Raw genomic sequence first — 23,657 nt, 5'->3', positions numbered from 1 at the left:
GTAGGCTGGCGGCTACAGTTCCGACTGGACCCCTAGCCTGGGAACCTCCATATGCCTCAGGTGCAGCCCTAAAAAAAGACAAAATAAAGAAACAGAAACAACTGACCAGAGGTGGCCCTACACCTGCTGTGTCAGAGGGGGCGCAGTAGCCATAGCCACTTACAATACCGAGGAGCCAAGCGTCTTGAACCAGGGCAGGAACCACGAGTCCAGGCCAGGAACCTCAGTTAGTGCCACCATCACACTGAGAGCAACAGTGGAGATATTTGCTCTAGGCATTTCTGGCTCCTCTGCCTTAAGGATCCAATGTGTTTCACAGACAAATTAAGAATTATCACATGTTGGCTCTTAGAACAAACCAAAGCACACAATCTCTTCCTGAGCATTTTGGCTGGAACAAGTAATATATTGTGAACGAGGGGTGAGAGGGAATTCACAAGCCCTGCTAACCAACCGTGGTACCCTGCCCGTGACTCTTTAGCACACAGAAACTTCCTCCTTCACTGACCCGTCCACCAGCTCACTGGAAACCAGTCAGGTTTGTGATGCATCAGGGTCCTGCTCCTGCGAGGCACAGCTCAGTGTTCCAGCCCAATGAGACCCCGTGGACGCTAGCTCGCTAGCTGCCTCAGACTGAATGAGAGACTGCAGCTCTGGGGTGTCAGGAAGGCTGCCACTCCAAGGACAGTCTCTAGGAAATTCTGCTCAGCACAGCAGGAACCTCCACTTACCGAAAGCCACCTGGAAGCTAAAAGCTATTTCATTACAACAGTCTTTTGCCTGTATTACTTATTCCTTTGTCTCTTCATAGGAGCACAATTAAGAGAACAAAGAGGGGCCATTAACAGTTCTTATGGTGTTAACTTTATGCCATAGGCTTTACAGACAGGAATTTGTCTTCTACAAGTTTACACACCCAGAGCTATCACTAAGGCAGAGCCCTGGAAATCCCATTCTGTGGGGCTCTGCACACAGCCGGAGCCGCCGCACAGCCCCAGGCGTGCTTCTCCGAGAAGGATGTGACAGCCTGGATCCGGGCCTACAACATCTTCTCTTCTCAGGCGGGACAGGGCTGATGACTTCCAGTTGGAAAATCAGACCCACTGGACTTGCAGTCACTTGAGACCCACTGGACCCACATTCACTCGGGTCTCGGGAACGCCTGGCTCCTGTGCCTGACAACTGGAAGCAGAGAACTGGCAAATGCCAGAGCTGGAAGGGACCCATTACAGCACAGCTAGAGAGCACCTGGTTCCAGCCCTTTCATTCTGCAGATGGCAAAACCTGGTCCCCAGGCTCTAGAGACTTGCCCTGGGTTACACTGAGGGCTCCTGGCAGGGCCTGGGCCATCACACACCCATTCCCCCGACCCTGGACCAAGTGGGCCTCATTTTTTTCAGGCAAGTGTGGTTTATCCATCCAGTCTGGAACCCTTTCCTCCTGCAGCTGTCTGATGTCTAATGTGAGCTGTATGAGCCCCCTGTTCATACCTGGACAGCATGTAGGGGGATCTTTTCCTCTTGGTCCTGGCCTCTGCCAGCTGTGGTTTTAAAATCTTACAATAAAGCAATAAACTGCTTTCCTTCTAGTCTTCTGAGCTCCTGCTCAAGAAGCCCTATGTCACAGTGACTACGACAATAACTGATTTTCAACAGAAAGGATTCCGCTCTTTACTCAATTACTCCTTAACCTTTTTTTCTCCCTTCTTCAGGGCTTGCAATAAATCAAAACCAAAAAACCCATATTCTATGCTATATGGAAAGTGAAACTTTTGCTTCAGAGAAAAGCTACTACCAGTCACAACCTAACTGTGACCAACAGAATGGCTAGTCAGAGTGTGGGCAGGTTTCCGGGGAGAGACAGCCCAGCAGCTGCCACTTCCCTCAAACACTCAGCACATCTGAGCACAGAGAAGATCCCGAGGGTCTGGTGTAACTGGCAGCCCATCTGGTGGGGCAAAGAGCTCGTGTGTGTGCACGTGTGCACGTGTGTGTGTGTGTGTGTAGGTTTAATTTTTCTAAGCCACTTCATGAGTGGGTCACTACTCTGAGCGGCCCTCCTGCAGCCAGGCATATGCAGCGTCCCTCAAAAGCTTCCATGGGTCAGGAGTTCCCATTGTGGCTCAGTGGTAATGAACCCAACTAGTGTCCATGAGACGTGGGTTCGACCCCTGGCCTTGTCCAGTGGGTCAAGGATCTGGTGTTGCCGTGAGCTGTGGTGTAGGTCACAGATGCAGCTTGAATCTGGCGTTGCTGTGGCTGTGTTGTAGGCCTGGCATCTTCCATAGGCCAAAGATGTGGCCCTAAAAAGACAAAAAAAAAAAAAAAAGCTTCCATGGGTCATCTGACAAGCCTCAGGAACAGGAAACAAACACTGGGGCAGATCATGCACCAAATACAAAAGCCTAAACCTGGATGAAGCCAGTGCCTCCTAGGACATGAGGTTTAGGGTAGTAAAGATTTGAGAGCAGAAGAAATGAATATGGTGAAGACTACAGCCCCTTCCCCCCACAAGTCCACTTTTGGAGAAGACCTATCCATTCAGACCACAGCAAACAATCCGTCTCAATCATTAAAAGGATGGTAACCCAGACGTATCAGCTCTATATTCATGTACTGAGAACCATCCTCGAGAAGCAAAGCCAAGGTTCTCTGGGCCTTCCAAATACTGACTCACCCGATCAGAATTCTAGGCTATTTGGAATCAAGTCCTAAAGACACATCTCCCAAGTTACAGAGTCTCCCATGAAGGAGAATAATATGAAGACTTCTCCACGACTGCTCTACCACCACCACCACCTCTACTACTACTACCACCATCTCTACCTCTACTACTATTACCACCACCACCTCTACTACTACTACCACCACTACCACCACCACCTCTGCCACCACCACGACCTCTATTACTACTACCACCACCACCTCTACTTCTACTACTACCACTACCACTTCTTTTTTGGGGGCGGGGGGTGGTGGCTGCGCCCATAGCATATGAAAGTTCCTGGGCTAGGGATCGAACCCCATGCCACAGTAGCAACCTGAGCCACTGCAGTGACAATGCCACATCCTTAACCCGCTAAACCACCAGGGAACTCCATCCCTCTACTTCTTAACACGGTATTAGGGCCAAATCGTATGCTCTAGAAAGTTCTAGGAGAATAGAAAGTCCTGGCTAGCTACTATTTCTTGAAGAGCCTTGCTCGTATCCTTGGGCATCAAAAATTTTAACCCAAGTTCTTGTTAAAGAGGTGGCATAACGCATTTAAAGAGATCCAGCCCCAACTGAATAAGCTCCGTAATACTAGGTTTTTCCTTGTAAAAAGGGAGAAATAGAGCAAACCTCTATATAAAAACATATAGGGGAGTTCCCGTCGTGGCGCAGAGGTTAACGAACCCGACTAGGAACCATGAGGTTGTGGGTTCGATCCCGGGCCTTGCTCAGTGGGTTAAGGGGTTGCCTTGAGCTGTGGTGTAGGTTGTAGATGTGGCTCAGATCCCGCGTTGCTGTGGCTCTGACGTAGGCCGGTTGCTACAGCTCCCATTCGACCCCTAGCCTGGGAACCTCCATATGCCGTGGGAGTGGCTCAAGAAAAAGCAAAAAGACAAAAACAAACAAACAAACAAAACATGTAGGGATTTACTGCATGCACTTGTATCCGACAGCAATGTATTAGTATCCCGGAGCCTGAAATTCTAGAGACCTCTTGGTTGAGACATGATAGCTGTATTTTGTAATTAAGGAATAGAAAGAAATAAGGACAGAATTTGTACCTGGCATAGAAATCATCCTCTCTCTCCAACATTGACTTTGACATTTTTAAAAGGGCTTCCTTGTATCTGCACATTTTGTTAAACTATGTCATTCTTCTGGTTGCATGTATTTACATTAAAGAATCTGTTGCAATGTATACATGTAAGGATAACCTGACCCCCTTGCTGTACAGTGGGGGAAAAAAAAAAAAAATTAAAAAAAAAAAAAAAAGAATCTGTCTCACTGGATGGCCCATGGCCTGCTGTGAAAAGCTTAACTCTGACGTTTACAGATAAAGTGATGAGACTTAATTTACTAGTCTATGTTAGCTGATTTTTAAAAATTTAAGTATAGTTAATTTACAACGTTGTGTTTCAAGTATACAACTAAGTGATCCAGTTTTATACACAAACACATACACACAGGTATGTTCTTTTTTCTTTTCTTTTTCTTTTTATAGCCACACGTGTGGCACATGTAACTTCCTGGGCTTGGGGCCAAATTGGAGCTGCAGCTGCAGGCCTACACCACAGCCACAGCAATGCCAGATTGCAGCCACATCTGATATCTGTACCAGAGCTTGTGCCCACCCCAGATCCTTAACCCACTGAGGGAGGCCAGGGATCAAACTGGCGTCTTCATCAAACCTGCTGAGCCACAATGGGAACTCCCTCTATAAACATGTTCTCTGAATGCTAGGAAGTATTAATGCTGTATTTGAAGAGTAAAATTAAGGAAAATATAGTTTTCTTCATATACCTAAAGTGAGAAGGTTGAACTACTTGCCCCGTGATAACATTTTTTTTTCTAAAAGGTGCACTATTCTTTTCAAACAGCCTCCTCTGAGTCTTCTGCCCAAATGACCCCTATCTCTCCTCTCGCTGCATCTTCATGACACTGTCCTGGTTTGTCCTGGTGCAGATTCTTTATGTGAAAGGAAGAGAGAAAATATAAAAGCGGGAAAAAGACGTTTGGGGCAGATGCCTCAAAGCTTGCTCATCTGACCCAGTCTGCAGAACAGCAACTAGGGGATATGTGGTACTTTGTGTCGGAAGACAGCACAGGTACAGAAGCCACAAGTAGACTGTTTCTCATGAAGCCATGAGAAAAATGTCATGTTTTACTTTCCATGTGGCAAAGGAGATCAGTAACTGGCCTGCCTGCTAGAGAGCCCTAGGAAAATTCCTTGCTTAGTACTTCTTTTTTTTTTTTTTTTTTTTTTTTTTTTTCCTGGCCGCACCCTCGGCATGCAGAACTTCCTGGGTCAGGGATCAAACCTACACCACAGCAGTGGCAACACCAGATCCTTAACCTACTGAGCCACCAGGGAACTCCCCCTGCTTACTACTTTTGAGTGAGGGTGAAAGGTTTTGTATAGATTACCGATATCCCTGTTACAAATTTACTGATCCAAAGAGGTGATACGAAGATGGGAAAGCAAAGTCTTCTTTAAGCACATGCTTGATGTACTTTCCAAAAAATCATATTTCAGTGATGGGAATAAACCCTCAACCCTCTACCTCAGAAGCTGTCAAGGGAAAATACTTCTTATCTATGCGGTCTTCCTCCTCTTCATCGGGTGGCGGTTTTGCTGGAGGCGGTGGACGTTCCCTCTGGAGAAGAGCAAAAACAAGCATTTGACTACCTCTTTTTTTTGAGAATCTAACTTTTTGGTTTACTCTTATCTTAAATTTTGGAAATAAAAATGAATGAGGTAAAGAATTCCCCTGAGAGATGAAACTCAAGGTTTCGAATCCCCCAACAGGCTGAGCACTCTGCACACACACAATTCAATTAGCTCTTTGTTTTTTGATGGTTCTAGTGGAGATTATAAACACCTGTCCTATCCTTGACCACACTGAGAAACAGCACTGAAAACACACAACTGCCCCAGCAGAAAATGTCCTTAATACCGCTACATACACTGTAGTGTAGGAAAACCAGGGGTTCAACTTCCAGTTCGGTCTAAAAGATGAAACAGTCAGTGTAAAGAATCGACTTGTCACAGAGCTCTAACAAACCCAAGGTTTTAAGGAAGCGATGAGGAGAGCAATCAAGGACAAAAACACCAACTCCTGCTCAAGCTTTAATGCTATTCCTATTTACTAGCAAGTGGAGGATGACACTTAGCCCTGGTCACCTCCTTTACCGACTACCATTCACCTATGGAAACCAGATTTCCTCTCAGCCCCTCTGAAAAGGGAATTATTTGCCAGTTGTCTGCCTTAGCAGGAGCTAGCAAGCTTTTTCCTAAAGGGCTATACAGTAAATATTTTAAGCTTTGTCGTCAATTTTGCCACTGGAGCACAAAAGCAGCCACAGAAAAAATGTAAATGAGTGGGTGTGGCTGTGTCCCAAATACCAACTTTATTCACAAAAACAGGCCTGAGTTCACCCGCCCCCGCCCCAGAACAAGAAACTCCCTGAAGAAGGGATTATCTAGATCCTGGGGAGAGAGCTGCAGGAACTGGGGAAAGGAAGCTGCCAAGAGTTTTGCCCTTGGCCCTGCAGTAGTTTAGCATCATTTATACCGCAAGGTCTTATTCCAGCCTGACAGTCCCTGCGGGGAAGGGAGTGTGCGCCCAAAACAGGAGTTGGCCTGCGGGCTCACTCCCAGGCTCGCAGGGTAGTTCACGCAGCTGCTACAACAAGAGTATTTTTAAAGGCAGGGAAAGGAAGCTGAATTATGGGAGAGCCTCAGAGAGAGCTGCAGGGGAGGACGCGGCTCGTGTCTTAGAGGCTGCCAGGGTTCGTTAGCGTTTAGTGTCCCTAATCTCAGCTAAAACGCGCTTCACTGCTTGGTATCATATCGTGATAAATGGTCATTCCCAAAGGCCCTGCAGCCAGATGGAGGCCCAATGGCAACAACTCCCAGCTTGTACGGTCAGGCCACACAAAGCTCTGTAGGTCAGATTTCCCACCAAGTCCACTTTCTGCCTCCTCTTTGCTCCAGAAGTATAGGAACAAGCCGTGGCCCCAGTGCCACCTTGTAAAGAAGGGAACGGCAAAGGGCACAGGCCCATGCATAACCTCACCAGTTATCCAACCATGGGACAAAAGTAGCCGCGGAAAAACAAAATGAAACAGAACAACAACAAAAATGACACATCCTTAAAGCCTTCCCAAGGCTAAAGGAGCTTAGAAAGAACAATATGGGAGCCTTCTGTGGAAGAGGTTGTCCCCAGGGGCACTGGAAGGAAAGAGAGGCAAGGGTCTTTTTTTTCTACCGTGAAAACTTTGGCCCAGGGGCCTGGAGCTACAAAGCTGATTTATACATACCATCCACTGTGTTTATAAGACACAGAACGGTCCCTGGGCCACCGTAAATTACCAAGGGCCAGGAAGGTAGCAAGGTCACAAGACACAGGTAAAAACTGCAAAGCATGCACCCCAAGATGCATCCATTTCTACTTAGCAGGACTGGACGAGGCTAGATTCCTAGAGTGGGATGAACAAAGAGACGGTAAATCAGTGGCTAAGCCCCACAGGGACTTGGTCATTCAAAGCTCACTGCAGTAACCTTGTGTTCCTCTTGCAAAGCCTCCAGCTCCCTCTAATGGGCATCACCTGTAAGTGCCACTGAAAGCAAAGCTTTCGTTCAAAGATTGGAGTTGCCTAGTTCACTAGTACCTAACAGTGGAAGAAGCAGAAAAACAACAAACTAGAAGCACTATGGGATTGGAGGCCAGCACATGCATTCACTTTCACCACTGACCAGGAATTTCATCACAGTCCTTGCTAACACCTACTCTGGGGGAATGCTACGAGACTGGCAGGCCTTTCCAAAATCCATACTGAAATGCTGGGATTATTTCAGGGCAGGGCAAGGAGCCTAACAAAAAAGAACACCAAATGCATCAGGCCATTCCCAGGGCACGAATGAAAAGCCCAAGGACCACCTAGCAGCCAAAGGGTCATCAAAATGGTCATAAGCCAGATTCACACCAAAAGGGAATGGCCAGCCTTTCCAACAGGAAGAAGTAATATACGCCTGAAAATGTGCCTCCAGGTGGGCTGGCACTGCACTGCGATCCTGTTAGAGCAATGACCTGTTTATTTAAAGTGCAATGCTCCAAACCTCAAGTCACTGAGTCTGGCACTGCAGGAAGGGCCATGGGACCAATGACTAGGCTTAGGCTCACAGTAAAACCAGGGTATAAAGTAGGGGTGAGGAGTCTGAAAAATCATGCACAGGGCTAGAAGCAAGTACCAGCAAAAGCAGCCCTCAGATGGGAAGGCTGACCTTTAGAAGAAAGATTCAGGCTTTTCCTCATCTTACCATTTCAATGGCTGGAAGGGTTAACTGGGAAAAATAAGAACGTCACATACCAATACGTATGGTATCTGATTAAGCCTTGCTGCAACCCTGCATGTGGACACAGAATCTGTCCACATCTAAATGGATCCTCCTTTGAGGACAAATGCAAGGTGAACATGTACTCAGGGCAGAAGGAACTTGGTGAGCTCTTTCACTGAGGGAACCGCTCTCCAGAAAGGGGCAAACAATACACAGCAAAGACCTCAAAGACAGAAGCAGCCCTGAGGCTAAAGAGTAATAAATGCTCTCATTTGCTCTAAGGCCAAAAAAGTAACAAAGATGCAAACAGTTAACACTGACATTGGAAAAATGAAAATTCTTGGAGTTCTCTGGTGGCCTAGCAGTTAAGGATTCAGTGTTGTCACTGCTGTGGCATGAGTTTAATCCCTGGCCTAGGAACTTTCACATGTGGGGGCAGTCAAAAAAAAAAAAAAAGACATTGGAAAAATTAAAATCCCACCTCCCCGTGATCTGCATAGTTCAACCACACAAAGCGAGACGGATCAGGGTAGAGCCCCCAGGACAACACTGGGGGAGCAGGACACAGGCCTGGGAAAAGCAGCTGCCACTGGAGCTCACACATCCTCTCCCAGCTCCCCACAAGGGCGCAGGCTGACAATACAACCCTGGAGTGGGGGCCCGGCTACGTACAGGCCTCACTCCAGCAGCTTTCACTCCGGCTGCCTCAGCCTCCCTGTTCACTGAGTCCCGGTCAGACGAGCGCCCGCTGGCCATGCTGTCCAACGAATGGCAGGAGGCAGCGTTATACAGCGCCTCGTAGGGACCCTCCTCTTCCGTGTTCATGTCAAAGTCGATGATCAGTTCAGTCACTGCCTTCTCCACGTCACCTGCAGAGGGTCAGAGGCCAGAGGGTCAGTGAGAGGAGGGCAGGGTCTCCGATTTCCTGCCACAGCAATAACCCAAAGCCCCTTCGGCAACCTGAACTAGGCTGACATTAACACAGAGCAGGAAACTAAACAATGGCTTTCTCCACGGACAGGGATAAATACAGACTTGCATCCGCCCTTCATATCCTGAGAACTGAACAGATTTTTCTCTAATTCAATATGGAAAACCTATGACATCCATGAAGAACATCTCCCAAGACCGTTATAAAGTCTCAAACACTTTAATACCATGACAGCATGAACTTAAACCATGAAATGTAGCAAAGTAAAGCTAAAATTTCAGTAATCCCCTAAGTTCTTAATAACAGCCTCCACGTGCTCCAGCAAAATAGAGGATGGTGAAGCCTTTCTGAGGTGGAGGTGCTGTGCAGCTGTCCGACTCACTCGCTAGGTAACTAGGAACCTCAGGGCGCCCAGGATCCAAATTTGTGACTTTGCAAAGTAACCAACTATTATAGACCAGGGACCTCTGGGTCACTTGCAAATAGTCAAAACTCTAACTGTAGGAGTTCCCTGGTGGCACGGTAGGTTAAGGATCTGGTCTTGTAACTGATGTGCTACAGGTTTGATCCCCAACCTGGGAACTTCCACATGCTGCGGGCAAGGCTAAACACAAAAGCAAAAACAAAAACTCTTAACTACAAAATCCTTGAAAGCTAAGAGCTTAGTGAATTACTAATCCCATTACTAGATTATCAGGTCAAGAAAAAAAGTGTGACCAGGGGAGGGTGAAAGGACCCCATAGTAGCTGGGAACCCCTTAACCCTTATATCTCCCTAGTCCTCTAAGGAATCCCTGCCCTTTTGTAGTATCTGGATTTGCTCTGTTTCTCTGGCCTTCCTCAATGTGACCTGGGTCTGGGGGAGGTGTCAGTGTTCCTTCTCATCCATCATACCTAGGACCTAAAAGGCCACTCCACCAATCTGAAAGGGGGATTCTGGCTAATGATGAAGAGGCTGGACTGCCCAAGCTAGCACACAGACCACATCTGCTGGATAAATGATATATTACTGAAATCTGCCACATATACTACGAACCAGATGACACTCATTAAATATTTACTCTGGGTCAACTATACTCAAGGCACTAAAGTGTGTATTAGGAAAGAAAAAAAAAAAAGGGAGTTCCTGTTGTGGCTCAGCGGTAATGAACCCAACCAGTATTCATGAGGACTCGGGTTTGATCCCGGGCCCCACTCAGTGGATTAAGGATCCGGCATTGCCGTGAGCTGTGGTGTAGGTCGCAGCCATGGTGTTGCTGTGGCTGTGGTGTAGGCCAACGGCTGTAGCTCCAATTAGACCCCTAGCCTGGGAACCTCTATATGCAGTGGGTGCGGCCCTAAAAAGACAAAAGACAAAGGGAGGGGGGCGTTCCCAGGTGGTCTAGTGGTTAGGATTCGGCACTTTCCCTCTAAGCCCTGGCCAAAAAAATAAAATAAAATAAAAGTAGAGAATAAAATAAAGTAAGAAAGAAAAGATCCACAGTCAAGGATGCCAAATAAAACTTCATATAGTAGTTGGAAAAAAATGAATTTGGCTATGAATTAAGTACTCCCAGTCCCCGGAGGACTTTATGCTCAGGGTAAAAGGGACTTTATTCCCCCACTTAATCTTTAAATTAAGATTTTCCATTCTAGGAGTTCCTGTCGTGGCGCAGTGGTTAACGAATCTGACTAGGAACCATGAGGTTGTGGGTTTGATCCCTGGCCCTGCTCAGTGGGTTAAGGATCCAGCATTGCCGTGAGCTGTGGTGTAGATCACAGATGCAGCTCAGATCCTGCATTGCTGTGGCTCTGGCATAGGCTGGTGGCTACAGCTCCGATTCGACCCCTAGCCTGGGAACCTCCATATGCCACGGGAGCAGCCCTAGAAAAGGCAAAAAGACCAAAAAAAAAAATTTCCATTCTATGGAGAAATGTTCAACTCTTTTTGGGCTGAGCCCCTGTGCTGGCAAAGAGCTGACTTACCCTGAGACTTCTGGGATGTGGAGTCCACACTGGAGACAGGAGGTGGCTGCAGTGTGGGGGTTTTATCTACCTCTTTCACGCTTCTTTTTCCAGTCATGTGATCTGCATGGAAAGACAAAATGAGCTGCACCAAATGCAAATGCCATGGTTCGGCCAGCATGTCCCCTGGTCGCCCAGGCAGGGAGATGGGCTGATACCTTCAATAAGCGCTGCTATCTGCTGGCTCTTCTGAGAAGGCAGCTCCCTGACAGTGTCCAGGGCAGTCAGGCCGCGGTTGTCTTTTATGTTGACGTCAATTCCTAGAAAGGCACACAGATGGACCACAGGGTGATCACTTTCGAGCGGGCCTCAAACGGGGTCACAAACTCCAGGACACCTAATGCTCCCAGCAGCACAACCAACATTTCCATCCAAAGCCGTCTTATCCAGCTATTCAAGAACAACCCATACATTTGCAATCAACCAGTGGAGACAGACACATAGTGGGTTCAAACACAGCCAGCAAAAATCCCCCTCTGGGGATCCTAGGGGGAAACAATCCCAACCCTGGCATGCTGTGTAGACAAGAGCGCTGCCGACCTCTCACCTGCAGCCAGCAGGATTTGCACCACATCGGTCTTGCCAAACAAAGCAGCCTCATGCAAAGCACTGCCTTTCTCCGTCTGGAAAGCAAACGAGAGCGCACAGCGGGATGTCATCAGAAGAGCGACCCAGGTTTGGCGTGGCTTCACACGACAAACGGGACATAGACAAGAAGGGACAGGAAACTAAAATACACCACACAAAATCCTCTGTCATTATCTTTTCCACTTTTCTTGTCTGGATTCCAGAACCACAAGCATGGCCTGTGCTTGGTCAGGGGTGTTTGATATGCCACTGCATGGTTACTCTTGGTGGCCACCCATGGGTGATACTCCTCCAATCGCCACCCTCCTGGGTGGAAGGAATGTGATGAGAAGAAAAGTACAAGGGGGTGAAAACACCTTAACTTCAAATGTTCCTGGTGGCTGCAAAGCCCAGGGAATGGCAACTCCTCTGAGTGGGTAAAGCCACCAACAGGGGGAGTGCTCAGTCCCCTGCTGGCAACATCAGCTTGGCGGGACATCGGAGGTGATGTGGTGGCAGTGGAAACACACGGAGAGGAAGATAATGAGTTTCCTAACATCAAGAGAGAGCCCATGAGCGTGTCTTTCGGGGTGAAGGACCACGTATCACCCCTGAAAAAAAACCAAAAATAACAGACTCACTTGAGAAGTTTCTTTGTAAGCTTCACGTTACAATGAGTGAGCAAATGGCAGCATCTGGCATGATGCTAAGGAGGAACACAGCCTGGCAGCCTGCACATGTGCCTTTTCCAAAATGACTAGCCCCCTGCGCCTGGTGGTATGCCCGGCCCTACCTGATAGTTGCTGTCCATGCCAGCGTCCAGGAGGACCTGGACCACAGCCCGGTGGCCATTCCTCGCCGCCAAGTGCAGCGGGGTGTGCTTCTTGGTGTTGCAGCTCAGGAGGTTGGGGTGCGCATTGAGGAGCATCTTCACCACGTCCAGCCTCCCGTAGAGCGCCGCCAGGTCCAGCGGGGTCTCGAACTTGTTGTTGCGCATGGTAGGGTCGGTGAGCTCCTCGAGGAGGACCTTCACCACCTCCGTGTGGCCATACTGCGCCGCGCAATGTAGGGCTGTCTCGTTGTCATTGTTCTAAAGGGCCAACAGGCGGATGGCATCAGAAAGGTGACTGGCAGACTGGCACAGGATGAGGACAATCAAGTGTAAAACCACTGAAATGTAAATGTGAAAAATGGCAGCGACACGAGGGACTGACAGAACGAAGTCAGAATTCAGACGTGCTCTCCCGCAGACAAGGCTGACGGCTCAATCACCTTGTCTCGCCCTGGTACTGCAAGCGGTGGGGGGGGGGGGGCGGCCCACATCGTCAGCACCTGCAGACCCCTCGGTGCCTTGAAGCAGCAAGGAGCTTGGGCCAGGGAGCGCAGCAGGCCTCGGGCCAAAGCCTGGGCATGGGTGGGGGCCCAGAGCATCACTGCCATGGATCCACGTTCAGCTTCAACTGGTTTTACAATTTCTATTCAGCCAACCCTGTGGTTCTGATTTGGGATCTGTCGACAGACAATCCTTGGCTTCACACACAAGCTTTTTTGAAAGAGTTGGTCCCCTGCATAGCTTTTTGCATGCAAATCAATCAGCCAACAATGAAAGTAACAGAGCAGAGCACCAAAAAGTCACCCTCGACACATAAGCCAACAGCCATTTCCAGAGGACAGAGGCATGTGAGCTCAGTCACAGGGGAACACAGGCCCCTGACACCGCCCTGAGCCAATACAGGAGCCTGAGCCCAGCACTCGTGCATGATCTACGGCTATGCAGGGAGGTGCTGCTTAGGGAAGAAAGATCCGATCTGACACCAAATGTTTCGTGTGAGAGGTGCAGAATATTGAAAATTGTAACACTGCCCTTAATTTAAATGCTCAAACCCATGGTCGTCTAATGCCAATTTTGTTTTAAACCAAAGGTAGAACCTGAGATGAAACAGAAGTTTGTGCTTTATCAACCATCAGAAAAAAATGTTAATCATTCCAGTTACGCTCTTTCCCTTCCTGCTGACAATGTACGACTAGAGCAGGAATAAAGGAATTCCCATGGCCTCTCCTTTCACAGAGGCACTAATGAAAAGAATCATTCTCCCACGAGATTTTGAGATTCCTGAATTTATCAAGGAGGGTCCTGCCACTTTGGAGAAACCAGCTTCTGAGGGCGTGTGTCCTTCAAATCAATATTGTGCACCTTTCAGTGGTCAAAAGGTAAAAAGTAAATGTTCCTACAATTGCTTTAATTCTGTTACTGATATTGAAAGTAACAGACTAGGTTACCCGGACATGCATGCAATTCCATCTGCTTTTGATCTGGCATTTGACTGCATCATTTTCTCCAGCTACACCAAGTGTATCAGAAAGGTCCAGAGCTACTGGGAGCAAGGCCCCAAAAGGCCAGACTGAGAGCAAAGAATATTTTTTAAATGAAACAAGGACAGAAAGGGTGGTAGTAGGAGCCACAGGCCAGGACAGATGCACACAGAGAAACAGAGGAAGCAGCAGCCCTGAGCTCAAACAGCTCCACAAGAGCAGCTGCCTGGAAGGTGCAGACAGACTTCCGGGCCACAGAACACAGCCAGGTGCCCACGGCCGCCTGCGATGCAACTGGGTCCAGGGGACCAATCCCATGTCATTCTGAAAGTCTGGAGGGAAGGAGGAACGCCTGGCAAGAAGTAGACCCTCAGGGCTCCCCTTTGCCAAACAAACCCTTCAGGCCACCCATGTGCTCATTTCTTCTTAAGCTATGGCATAAGAAAAACTTAGAGCTGTCACTTCACTTCCTCATGAAAAGACAAGACAGCTACAGCCATGAAAACTCCTAGGAGCTTCCTGTAGAGGGACCCTGGGGCAGAGCTGCCACCCAAAGAAGTTTAAGAGGATTTTCAGGGTTTTAACATCTCAAGATTAGCATGACAGCAAGGGCCATGAGAGTCAGCTTATTCTCATTAAAACCCCGGCCCAGAGGAACTCCCTGACTCTGAAGCACATACTGCTGCCTCCTCTATATCCAAGCTGTCTCCCCACAACCAGAATAATCTGTTGAAAATATGTCATTAGGGCCTGAAGAGCTGTAAAACTCTAAACTATCCAGCAGGGGAAAAAGCATCTTCTCTGGGTTTTTGTCAGAACTAAAGCAGCCACCACAGAGCTGCCTTGCTAAAGGCGTGGCGGTGACCACCACCCGGCAAACCGCCTCTCTGTGTGAAAAATGGCCTAACCACATCTCAGCCATTTCTATTCACGGGGTAGGAAGTCGCTTTTTTATGTTTCAGTCTTGCCAGACATGTCTGGTAACTATAATCTTCCTGAGTTCACGTCTGCGGCGACTACACCTCCCGACTACGGAGCGTGGGCCTTCGCAACACGCTCCTACTACTGTCCAAAGTCTTTGCACAAATTCTCCATTCCTGCCCATCTTGAGATTCCCTTTCAGTTCTTCCTTGCTAGGTCAATACTTCTAAGGAAGAAAGGATCACTGCAACCTTCACATCTGGAGACCCACTCAATGTATAAACCCATTACTTATGCATTTTACACACACACACACAGCAGAAACCCATCTAGACGCATTTCCATGGCCTTTCTCCTCTGGGAACTATTCAAAACCATTACCTCCCAGTGCCTGGATTAGAGCCTAACTGCACTCTTGTCTACTGTTGGCAGACATCTAAGTTAGGGACAGCGGGGCTGCAGCTCTCTGCAGCAACCGTGTATAGGCTCTAGAAATACATCCAAATTGGAACAGACAAAGTGGATCTACTGAGATTTAGAAGATACAGGAAAAGCATAAGACCCAAGTCCATCATGTGGACGAAGAGTCAGACTTACTCTGTAAAGCTCTGAAGGCAGAACTCTGGCCAATAGATGCAAGGTTTGGGAAAACAGATGTCAACCAAGAATAAAACCAAAAATCAGTGGAATCCAGAAAGGCTGCCAAGCAGTAATTCTGTTTGTTACTAGGAGAAACAGACAGACAAAGGAAATACGGGGTAGGTGGCTCGCTTTTTTAGGTGAGAAAAGAGGACTCCTGCTCTAGTGCAAAGTTAGCTTAGTGGTTCTTTCTTTTTTCTCCCCCCGCACCCCTCCCCCGGCCCTGGCTCTGAGGCCAGCAGAAATTCTTGGGCCAGGGGACACTTAACAACAAGGGAATTCCAGGAAAACTATTATTAAAAAGGTTACCAATCTAGCAGACACCAACTTAACCAAGCAATCATTCATCATCATTATCATCAAGAATGAAACAAACTGGAGTTCCTGTTGTGGCTCAGCAGGTCAAGAATCCGACCAATATCATGAGGACAAGGGTTCAATCCCTGGCTTCACTCAGTGAGTTAAGGATTGCCGTGAGCTGTGGTGTAGGTCGAGGATGAGGCTTGGATCTGGCGTTGCTGTGGCTGTGGTGTAGGCCGGCAGCTGCAGCTCCAATTTGACCCCTAGCCTGGGAAGCTCCATATGCCGCAGGTGCAGCCCTAAAAAAGCAAAAGAGAATGAAAGGAGCCGACATCACGAGCCCTGTGATGTGATGCACTAAAAAGGAGGGACAGAACATCGCTCTTGGAACTCTCTGGTGGCCTGGCAGTTAGGTGATGAAGGATTCTGTGTTGTCATATACATATACACATGAGAGAACATGTGCTCACGGAAAGGAGTGGTGTGAGTACACGCAGTGTGACAGGACGTTAGCAGTTGGTGAATCAAGAAGTGTTCACTGTATTATCCTTGCAACTTTTTGTAAGCTGGAAATTTTTTCATGATAAAAAGTGTTATAAAAGTTTGCTGGGTGATGCTGACACAACAAGTTGATCAGCATGTGGAGACAGCTGGTCTAGATAACTTCTAGGTCTCCTCCAGCTCTACAACTGCGGATTATTTTTAAGTGTATGGAAAACAGTCCTATGAAACTAAACTGACCAGTGCTCATTCTATGATAATCAAACCAAGTTAAAACTGTTTTAAAAGAAGGTAAGCGAACAATGTTAATAGTTCCACCTTACATTTGGACTAGTTTATGCCGACTTGCTGAAACAGGAGAGGCTTCATATGTTAAAGAGGAAGATAAAGGCTCATGAAAACTCTCTCTGCTCCCAGGAAAAGCACCTGCAACTTCTTAATTTCTCCAGGTGCCTGATGGGACTTAACACCAAAATGTACTTTAGCAAAAACAATTCTTAGATACACCAGGTCAATAAAGACCCACTGAGTAAAGATGAAGCCTAGGGAGGTTAGCATCAAATCAGCTCAAGAAGAATTTGCACTCGTAGCACAACCCCAACAGCTTTATTCCTTAATGGAGTTTACATCATTTGGCCTTTGAGGCGGTGGTGGGTGGGGTGGAGGCAAAGGGTGGTACAGTTGGCCTGCAAACCCACAAGTTCTGCATCCACAGAGTCAACCAATCATGGACCAAAAACATTCAGGGGGAAAAAATCTAGGAAGTTTCAAAAAGCAAAACTTGAATTTGTAAATAGTGGCAACTGTTTACATAGCATTTGCATTGTGTTAGGAATTATTATAAATAACCTAGAGATGATTTGAGGTATAAGGGAGGATGTAAGTAGGTTTACGCAAACACTGTGCCGTTTTATACAAGAGATTTGGGCCTGGTATCCAAGGGGATCCTAGAACCAATACCGTTGTAAATACTGAGGGAAGGCTGTATTTCTAAAAAGAGAAGTACATTCTTATTCCTTTAGACTCAATTTCTTTTATGTGTGCAAAATCAAGGGATAGGAAAATGTGCTTTTAAGAACCAAAGTCTTACCCTTTAATCAGAGCTTTAGAAGCTAACCAAACCAACCACCAAATGGGAAAACAATCGCTTCAAGGAGTCTCCCCCCAAAACAAAACCCCAAAGAGGCTGATGGAGAAATGTTATATTAAGCTTCACCACTAGTAACAAATAACAAACTCCCAAGTGCCCTTTCAGAAATACCACATGGTATATACCTTTAAAAATCAGGACCTCAAGTATTACTAGTAATCAGGTCTTTTTAGTTCATATCCATGATCTCATTTGAACTCCAAAACCATCCGGCAGAGTAGCTGGTATACCCCACTTTACCACAGAGGAAAGACATTCAGGGAAACTGAGGAACTTGTTCAAGTCAACGCCAGTAAGTGGCGGCAGAGAATTCAAACTTGGGTCTGATGTGAAAGACCTTGACCTATGAGGGTTTTCCATTCTGCCACACTACTTCCAAGAAAAACAGCTGGAGTAACTTCCCATTTTGAAGATTAGAAAACAGAACTGAAAGACTGGGCCAAAACAAAAGCTAACACGCTCCATCACCACAGGTCAAACTGCTTCTCCACCATCAGGGCCCAAGAGCTGAAGGATCCCCCGCCCCCGCAGAGCCTGCCGAGGTCCAGCTCATGGGAAGCACATGTGATAAATCAGTATTTCTCAAAGGAAAACATGAAATATCTGCTTTGCACTTGGAAACTGACAGAAGGCCCTTAAATTTCCCTTCCCAGCGGCTGCTATATGCAGAGCAAGTGAAAGGTAGCTGACGTGAATAATGCTGTGACTCAAACAAACTCTAGGTTGGTGCCAAAAAGCAAAGCTTATCCGAATGACAACTCGAGTCAAAAACAGCAGGTGGGAGAGCAGAGGAGAGAGGTTGACGTCATGGCCCCACCTGCAAGCTCTGCCTCGGGTCCAGGCCCAAGGCCAGCAGGCTGGGTGTTTGTCATCAGGCCCACCAGTCTGCTACCTGGCCCAGCCTCACTGGGAGGGAGAGTCAAAGCCAGACCCCCTGCTGGGTCCTATTTCTGAGCCCTTCCAAAGGCCAAGAGCGACCACACATAGAGAGAAGCTAAAGGCTGCAAAGAAGGGGCTCAGGCTTGAAAGCCCAAGGAAATGAGAGGGGAGCTGCACCAGCAGCTTTTAAGAGGAAAATGGGGCTTTCCCTGGTGGCCTAGTGGTTAAGGATTCTGTTGTCACTGCTGTGGCTCAAGTCACTGCTGTAGCTCGGGTTCAATCCGGGCCCAGGAACTTCTGCATGCCAAGAGCGTGGCCCAAAAAACAAAATAAAGTAAAATGGAGTTACAGATGCCCCTCTTCCCACACTTCCACCACAAGCTACTGAAAATCAGATTCCACTTCAAAGAAGTATGGAAAGCAAATTTTAAAAAATGTTTTAATCTAGGAAGTAGAATTTAATCATTTCTTGCTTATTAAAAAGTAAGCTAATCGTTGTGATATCTTTTACCTGCATTTTTTCGTTTTTTCCTTTTTCCTCTTTTTTTTTTTTTGCTTTTTAGGGCCGCACCACAGCATATGGAGGTTGCCAAGCTAGGGGTCCAATCAGAGCTGTAGCTACCGGCCTACACCACAGCCACAGCAACTCGGGATCCGAGCGGCATCTAGGACCCACATCTGCGACCTACACCACAGCTCACAGCAATGCCAGATCCTTAACCACTGAGCGAGGCCAGGGATCGAATCCACAACCTCATGGTTCCTAGTCAGATTTGTTTCCTCTGCGCCACGCCGGGAACTCCCAAATTTTTCTTTTTTGAATTTAAATGATTTTAAAAATCATGATAGCAAATTATGCCTTGAATATGGTCCCTATTTCCCCATTTCTGCCACTTCTAAGCTTTTCAGGCATTAAAGGAAATGTGCCCAACCTTTCCAGAACTGGTGTGGGTTTTAAAAACAAAAACAAAACCACTGAAGCTGCATTTTCCCATTCCCAGGCAAGCCAAAAGCAGATGGGCTGAAGCAGAAAACAGTCAGGATGACAAAGAGGAGCCTGAGTGGCTGAGAGTAGAAGCCAGAGAGGACCAAAGAGCAAGTGCGGCTTGGAGAAATGATGCAGAGAAATCCTGGCAGCAAAGTACACACCTTGGCATTGAGATAAGTGTCAAAGGGGCCGTACTTTTTGAGTTCTTTGATCTCAAGAGCATTCTATAAAAAGGAGAGGAAAAGAAAATGTGATGATAAAATGGATGGAATATATCAAAGCAATGCACAGCCCCGAGGGGCCCAACACTAGAACGCTCGGATCTGCCCTCTGGGGTGCCTCAAAAGAAGTTAAAGAGGAAGACAACCTCCAGGGCACAGCGCCATCACCCCCTCCTAATTCCAGCATCCACGTGGGACAACATGAATGGCTTCTAGTCAATCAACGTGGTACTTGTAACTACTGCCTCCATAGGTTCCTCAAGCTCTGCAGCCCTTGTGTTCAGCCCCTGCCCGCCGCCCCCCGCCCCTGCCAGCCAGACACTCAAAGCACTGGGCTGGGGTCCCCCCTACCACAGGTACCCCAGGCGAGAGGTGGCTGTGAGCAGAACAAGCTGGCATACTCAAGTGGCTCAAAACGCCAAGCAGCTGTGCTCCAAGGCAAAAGTGAGCAAAGACAGGCTTAGAAATGGTGGCTGAAAATTTCATAAATGAGAAGGATTTTAATGGATGTCTAGATTTTTCAACACTGCAGAATATTAGTTAAAAGCAAACTTCCTTATACATTTCCTCCAGATAAGAGAAATTACCATCACTTAGCCAGGAGGAGTCAAATTGCATTTAGATTTTAAAGAGACAATTTTTATGCCTAATGTTATAAAACAAACATCCTCGCTGATGATCTTAAATGTCGGTTGCTCGCCTATCCGGGAAATACAGCCTGAAAGGGGAAGGGAAGCTGATTAACAGCTACACACACACAACCTCCCAATTAGAGGTTTGGGGAGAGCGCTGCTGTGGTTTCCTCCCAACTCACAGCCAAGCTGCCCTTTTCTTGAATCAAAATCACGTTCTTAACAGCTCTCTGAGAATGTGCCCGGTCTTGTCAGATGGACCGGCAAGAACAGTTCCCTATTTTTGGAGGAATAACCCTGATCTAATCCTACAGGCAATTTAACAATCTCCTCTGAGTGAAGTCAACAGGAAAACAGTCCCAAGCTTGTCGAGAAAGGGAAGCATCCCTCCCTTCAAGCAGCTAAGAAACGTTATCTGCTTCAGCTCAGAGCAGGGATGGCTTATCACACAGGGAGAGCCCAGCTCCTTTCAAATGGACCTCATCTCAGATGCAAACTACAGGGACTTGTGTTATAAAACACAAGGGAGGCTTGTCTTAGAACTTACATAATTCAAATAGAACTTTTCCCAAGGAAAAAAACATAAAGGAGAGGAGGTACAGTCTCATTGTACCTGAATCTATGGCCACCGGACAGCGTTTTTGCTCAAAAGCAGCCTTTTATTTTTTAAGAATTCTCTCTGCTTTGTCAGAGCAAGGTCAGCCTAAAATGGACACAAGAGGACGCCACGGAAATGATCTTCACTCAGTGGAATCACCCTTGACCTCCACTCCTGTGTCTTTGTGGGGTCACTTTTCAGCACTAGCACGAGGACTTCACTTCTGCGATTCCTGATGTACATAAACAAGAAGAGCACAGTTCAGAGAGGGCTGGCTGACCCACACTGGTACCTCTGCTCTCCAGCTAAGGCTGTACTGCCACGCCGATGCCATCAGCCAGACAGCTGGAAACAAATTCTGGGCAATTTTGCAGGACTTGCATTATTTCAAAGTCTGCACATGAGGTGAGTGTTGGGAATGTTATTACAGTACTCTGCCAGATGTGCATGACACAAACACACATAAAAGGTGCCTTCTGTGGTGTGAGGGTTCCCTGACGCTAGAAGGTGGGGTGCTGGGGAGAGGGAAGGCCTGCTCAAGCAGCTGCTTCCCTGAGATCTGGGCTGCAGTCTGGCTGCAGCTACATGGAAGAAAGCTTCCCTTCCTTCCAACCTGTTCATTGACTTTGGTGTGTGACGGCCCTTGATGGATGAGCAGCCGCACTATCTGGGCATCTCCTTTCCAGGCTGCCAAGTGCAGAGGGTAACAGCCTTTACAGTCAGCCACGTTGGTCAGCGCGTCATTCCGCAGAAGAACCTCGACCACATCCCTAGGAAAGCAAAAATGAATCATGAGTTTGCAGAATTCAAAAGTCTTTCCTACAAAGAGCTCTTTACACCTATAGAGCAGGAGGCCCTCCACCTGAGCTCATCACCCAGTCTTTCTCTTTTATTCCATGAGCTGTTGAGAGAAGAATGAGCCACCTTGAGCCACATCACACTGACTCATCACCTCCCAGGCTCCATCACCTCTAGGCTTTCTAGATAGTTCATCTATTTTCCATTACTTTGAAAACATCTGCCTCCCTTGTCTAAACCTTTCAAGGTTTCCTTGTTTGTTATGTTGAAACAGCATTTAGGGATCGAATTTACATAAAAGAAGTCATGCAAAACAAATATCATCCAGAGCACTTAGTGATGTGGGAGCTGGAAGTGATGTGCTCTGACGGGCAGAGCAGGATGCAAGTTGTTGCAAACATGAGCCAGACACATATGGTATCATTTGATGCATCCAGAAAGAAGGGCTTTCTTCTTGGTGACACCACTAATTAAGCAGACACAAATGTATAATTATCCCCACACACATGAGGTCAAAGAAAATCCCCACCGTAAATAAAAACAGCAGCTGAAGGTGAACCTGGCTAACAAGCTACAGTCACTCAAGTCTGAGATTCACTTTAATTCAGGTTACCCTACTATTTAAGGGGAACTCTTTACAGATTTTCTGTTAGCTTTGTCTACAGAAAAACTCGTTCGATGTATCTCAACAGAGTTTAACGCAGAAGGAAACAGCCTTCTTTCCTGCGCACCAGAGTCATCGGGTTGGGCCAAATTTCACACCAGGGGTACAGAGTACCACCAGGTGGCAGGGCCCTGCTCCCAGCTCAGAAAAATCTAAATGGTCCCAATAATCTTTCCTCACATCAGCTAAGCTTCTACTGCTTATCTCCTTTAGTGCTATGCTTCAAACTCTCCTGAAAACCCTCTCTTCTGCTACACTCTGGCTTCCAGTCTTCCTGGCAAATCTACCCATTATGCTCCACCACTGCGCCTGCTCCTGCTCTAAGCCATGGCATATTCTTCCTCACTTGCAGGGTAGTGCCCTCTGTGGGCTGCCTGATCATTTGAAATTGTGCCTTCTCTCAAACCCCGGCCCAAGTGCACCTTCTCCAGAAAACTTTCCACACAAATCCCACCCAATTGCTAAACTCTCTATACTTAAGAGAACTAAATAGGCCATGTTATTTATGTATTTTTCCCCTTAAAAACGGTGCTTTTGTCTACAAGACTACTTTTTCTTTTCTTTTTCAGCCATACCCACAGCATACGGAAATTCTTGGGCCAGGGACTGAATCCAAGCCACAGCTTCAACCTATACTGCAGCTCTGGGACACCAGACCCTCTAATCCACTGTGCTGGGCCAGGGATCAAACCTGCACCTCCACAGCGATCCAAGCATTTGCAGTCGGATTCTTAACCCACTGCACCACAGCAGGAACTCCTGCAAGGCTAGTTTTATGAGGAAAAAGTGACAAGTAGAAAGACAAAGCAAGTAAATAACTACTTAACGGAAGGAAAGTTTCTTATGACCCCTCCATTTATTTTCAGTTTATAAAGGGGCTGGTTACCTAATAAACTATCCAGCCCCTTTATAAGCTGGCTACCCTAAACCTGAGATTCATATTCAGATCACTGTATCGTACTGCCCCATTTCAGAGGGGAAAAGAATAAGCAGAAGAAAAGGCAAAGCATGATTTCTGGTTCAAGGTTTTTTAGGGGAGGGGGTGGGAAAGGACACTTGTTTGTTTATAGCTATGCCCATGCTACTCAGAAGCTCCTGGGCCAGGGATCGAACCTGTACCACAGCTGTAACTGGAGCCGCAGCAGTGACAACACCAGATCCTTAACCACTAGGTCACCAGGGCACTTCAGGAAAGATGTTTAAATGATACACTAAAGAGAGATTCACGAATTCCAGGTGGACTAAATTTAGGTCGTCTCTGTTCTTTAGCACCCCTGCTTAGGACACCTTTACAGGAAGCACAGGAGACAAGCCAAGGCCTGGATTCTGGAGCGGGCAGGGCAGGAACATGGCATGTTCATACTTACTTATGGCCATTCAGAGCAGCATGATGCAGAGGTGTATACCCAGTGCTGTCCACACAGTTCACATTGGGCCCTCGCCAGATGCTATGGGGGGAAAAAAAAGACTGAAGTCACAAACCAAACCTGGAGACAGCTAGC

General features: G+C 47.2%; 1 protein-coding gene across 17 annotated transcripts in view; it reads right to left on the bottom strand.

Moving 5' to 3' along the window:
- The window catches only part of ANKS1A (ankyrin repeat and sterile alpha motif domain containing 1A), a 183,530-nt gene that overhangs the window by 84,198 nt on the left and 75,675 nt on the right, over positions 1 to 23,657 (bottom strand). For 6 of the 17 annotated variants that reach the window (XM_084966599.1, XM_084966598.1, XM_021098222.2 and 3 more), the window contains 8 exon segments: positions 23,523 to 23,603; positions 21,307 to 21,463; positions 12,345 to 12,641; positions 11,532 to 11,607; positions 11,143 to 11,244; positions 10,946 to 11,047; positions 8,723 to 8,919; positions 5,274 to 5,366 (listed from right to left, as the gene is read on the bottom strand). In XM_084966599.1, the coding sequence (XP_084822725.1) occupies positions 5,274 to 5,366; positions 8,723 to 8,919; positions 10,946 to 11,047; positions 11,143 to 11,244; positions 11,532 to 11,607; positions 12,345 to 12,641; positions 21,307 to 21,463; positions 23,523 to 23,603 (1,105 nt within the window). 17 annotated transcript variants of the gene reach the window in all.

This window comes from Sus scrofa, chromosome 7 (assembly GCF_054392235.1).
Source record: "Sus scrofa isolate SSC_HxYL_T2T_F1_AM1 chromosome 7, Sscrofa_HxYL_maternal_Yorkshire_Landrace_v2.0, whole genome shotgun sequence".
Taxonomy (NCBI): domain Eukaryota; kingdom Metazoa; phylum Chordata; class Mammalia; order Artiodactyla; family Suidae; genus Sus; species Sus scrofa.
The sequence above is the reverse complement of the archived record's forward strand: the minus strand, read 5'-3'. Positions and strand labels throughout refer to the sequence as shown.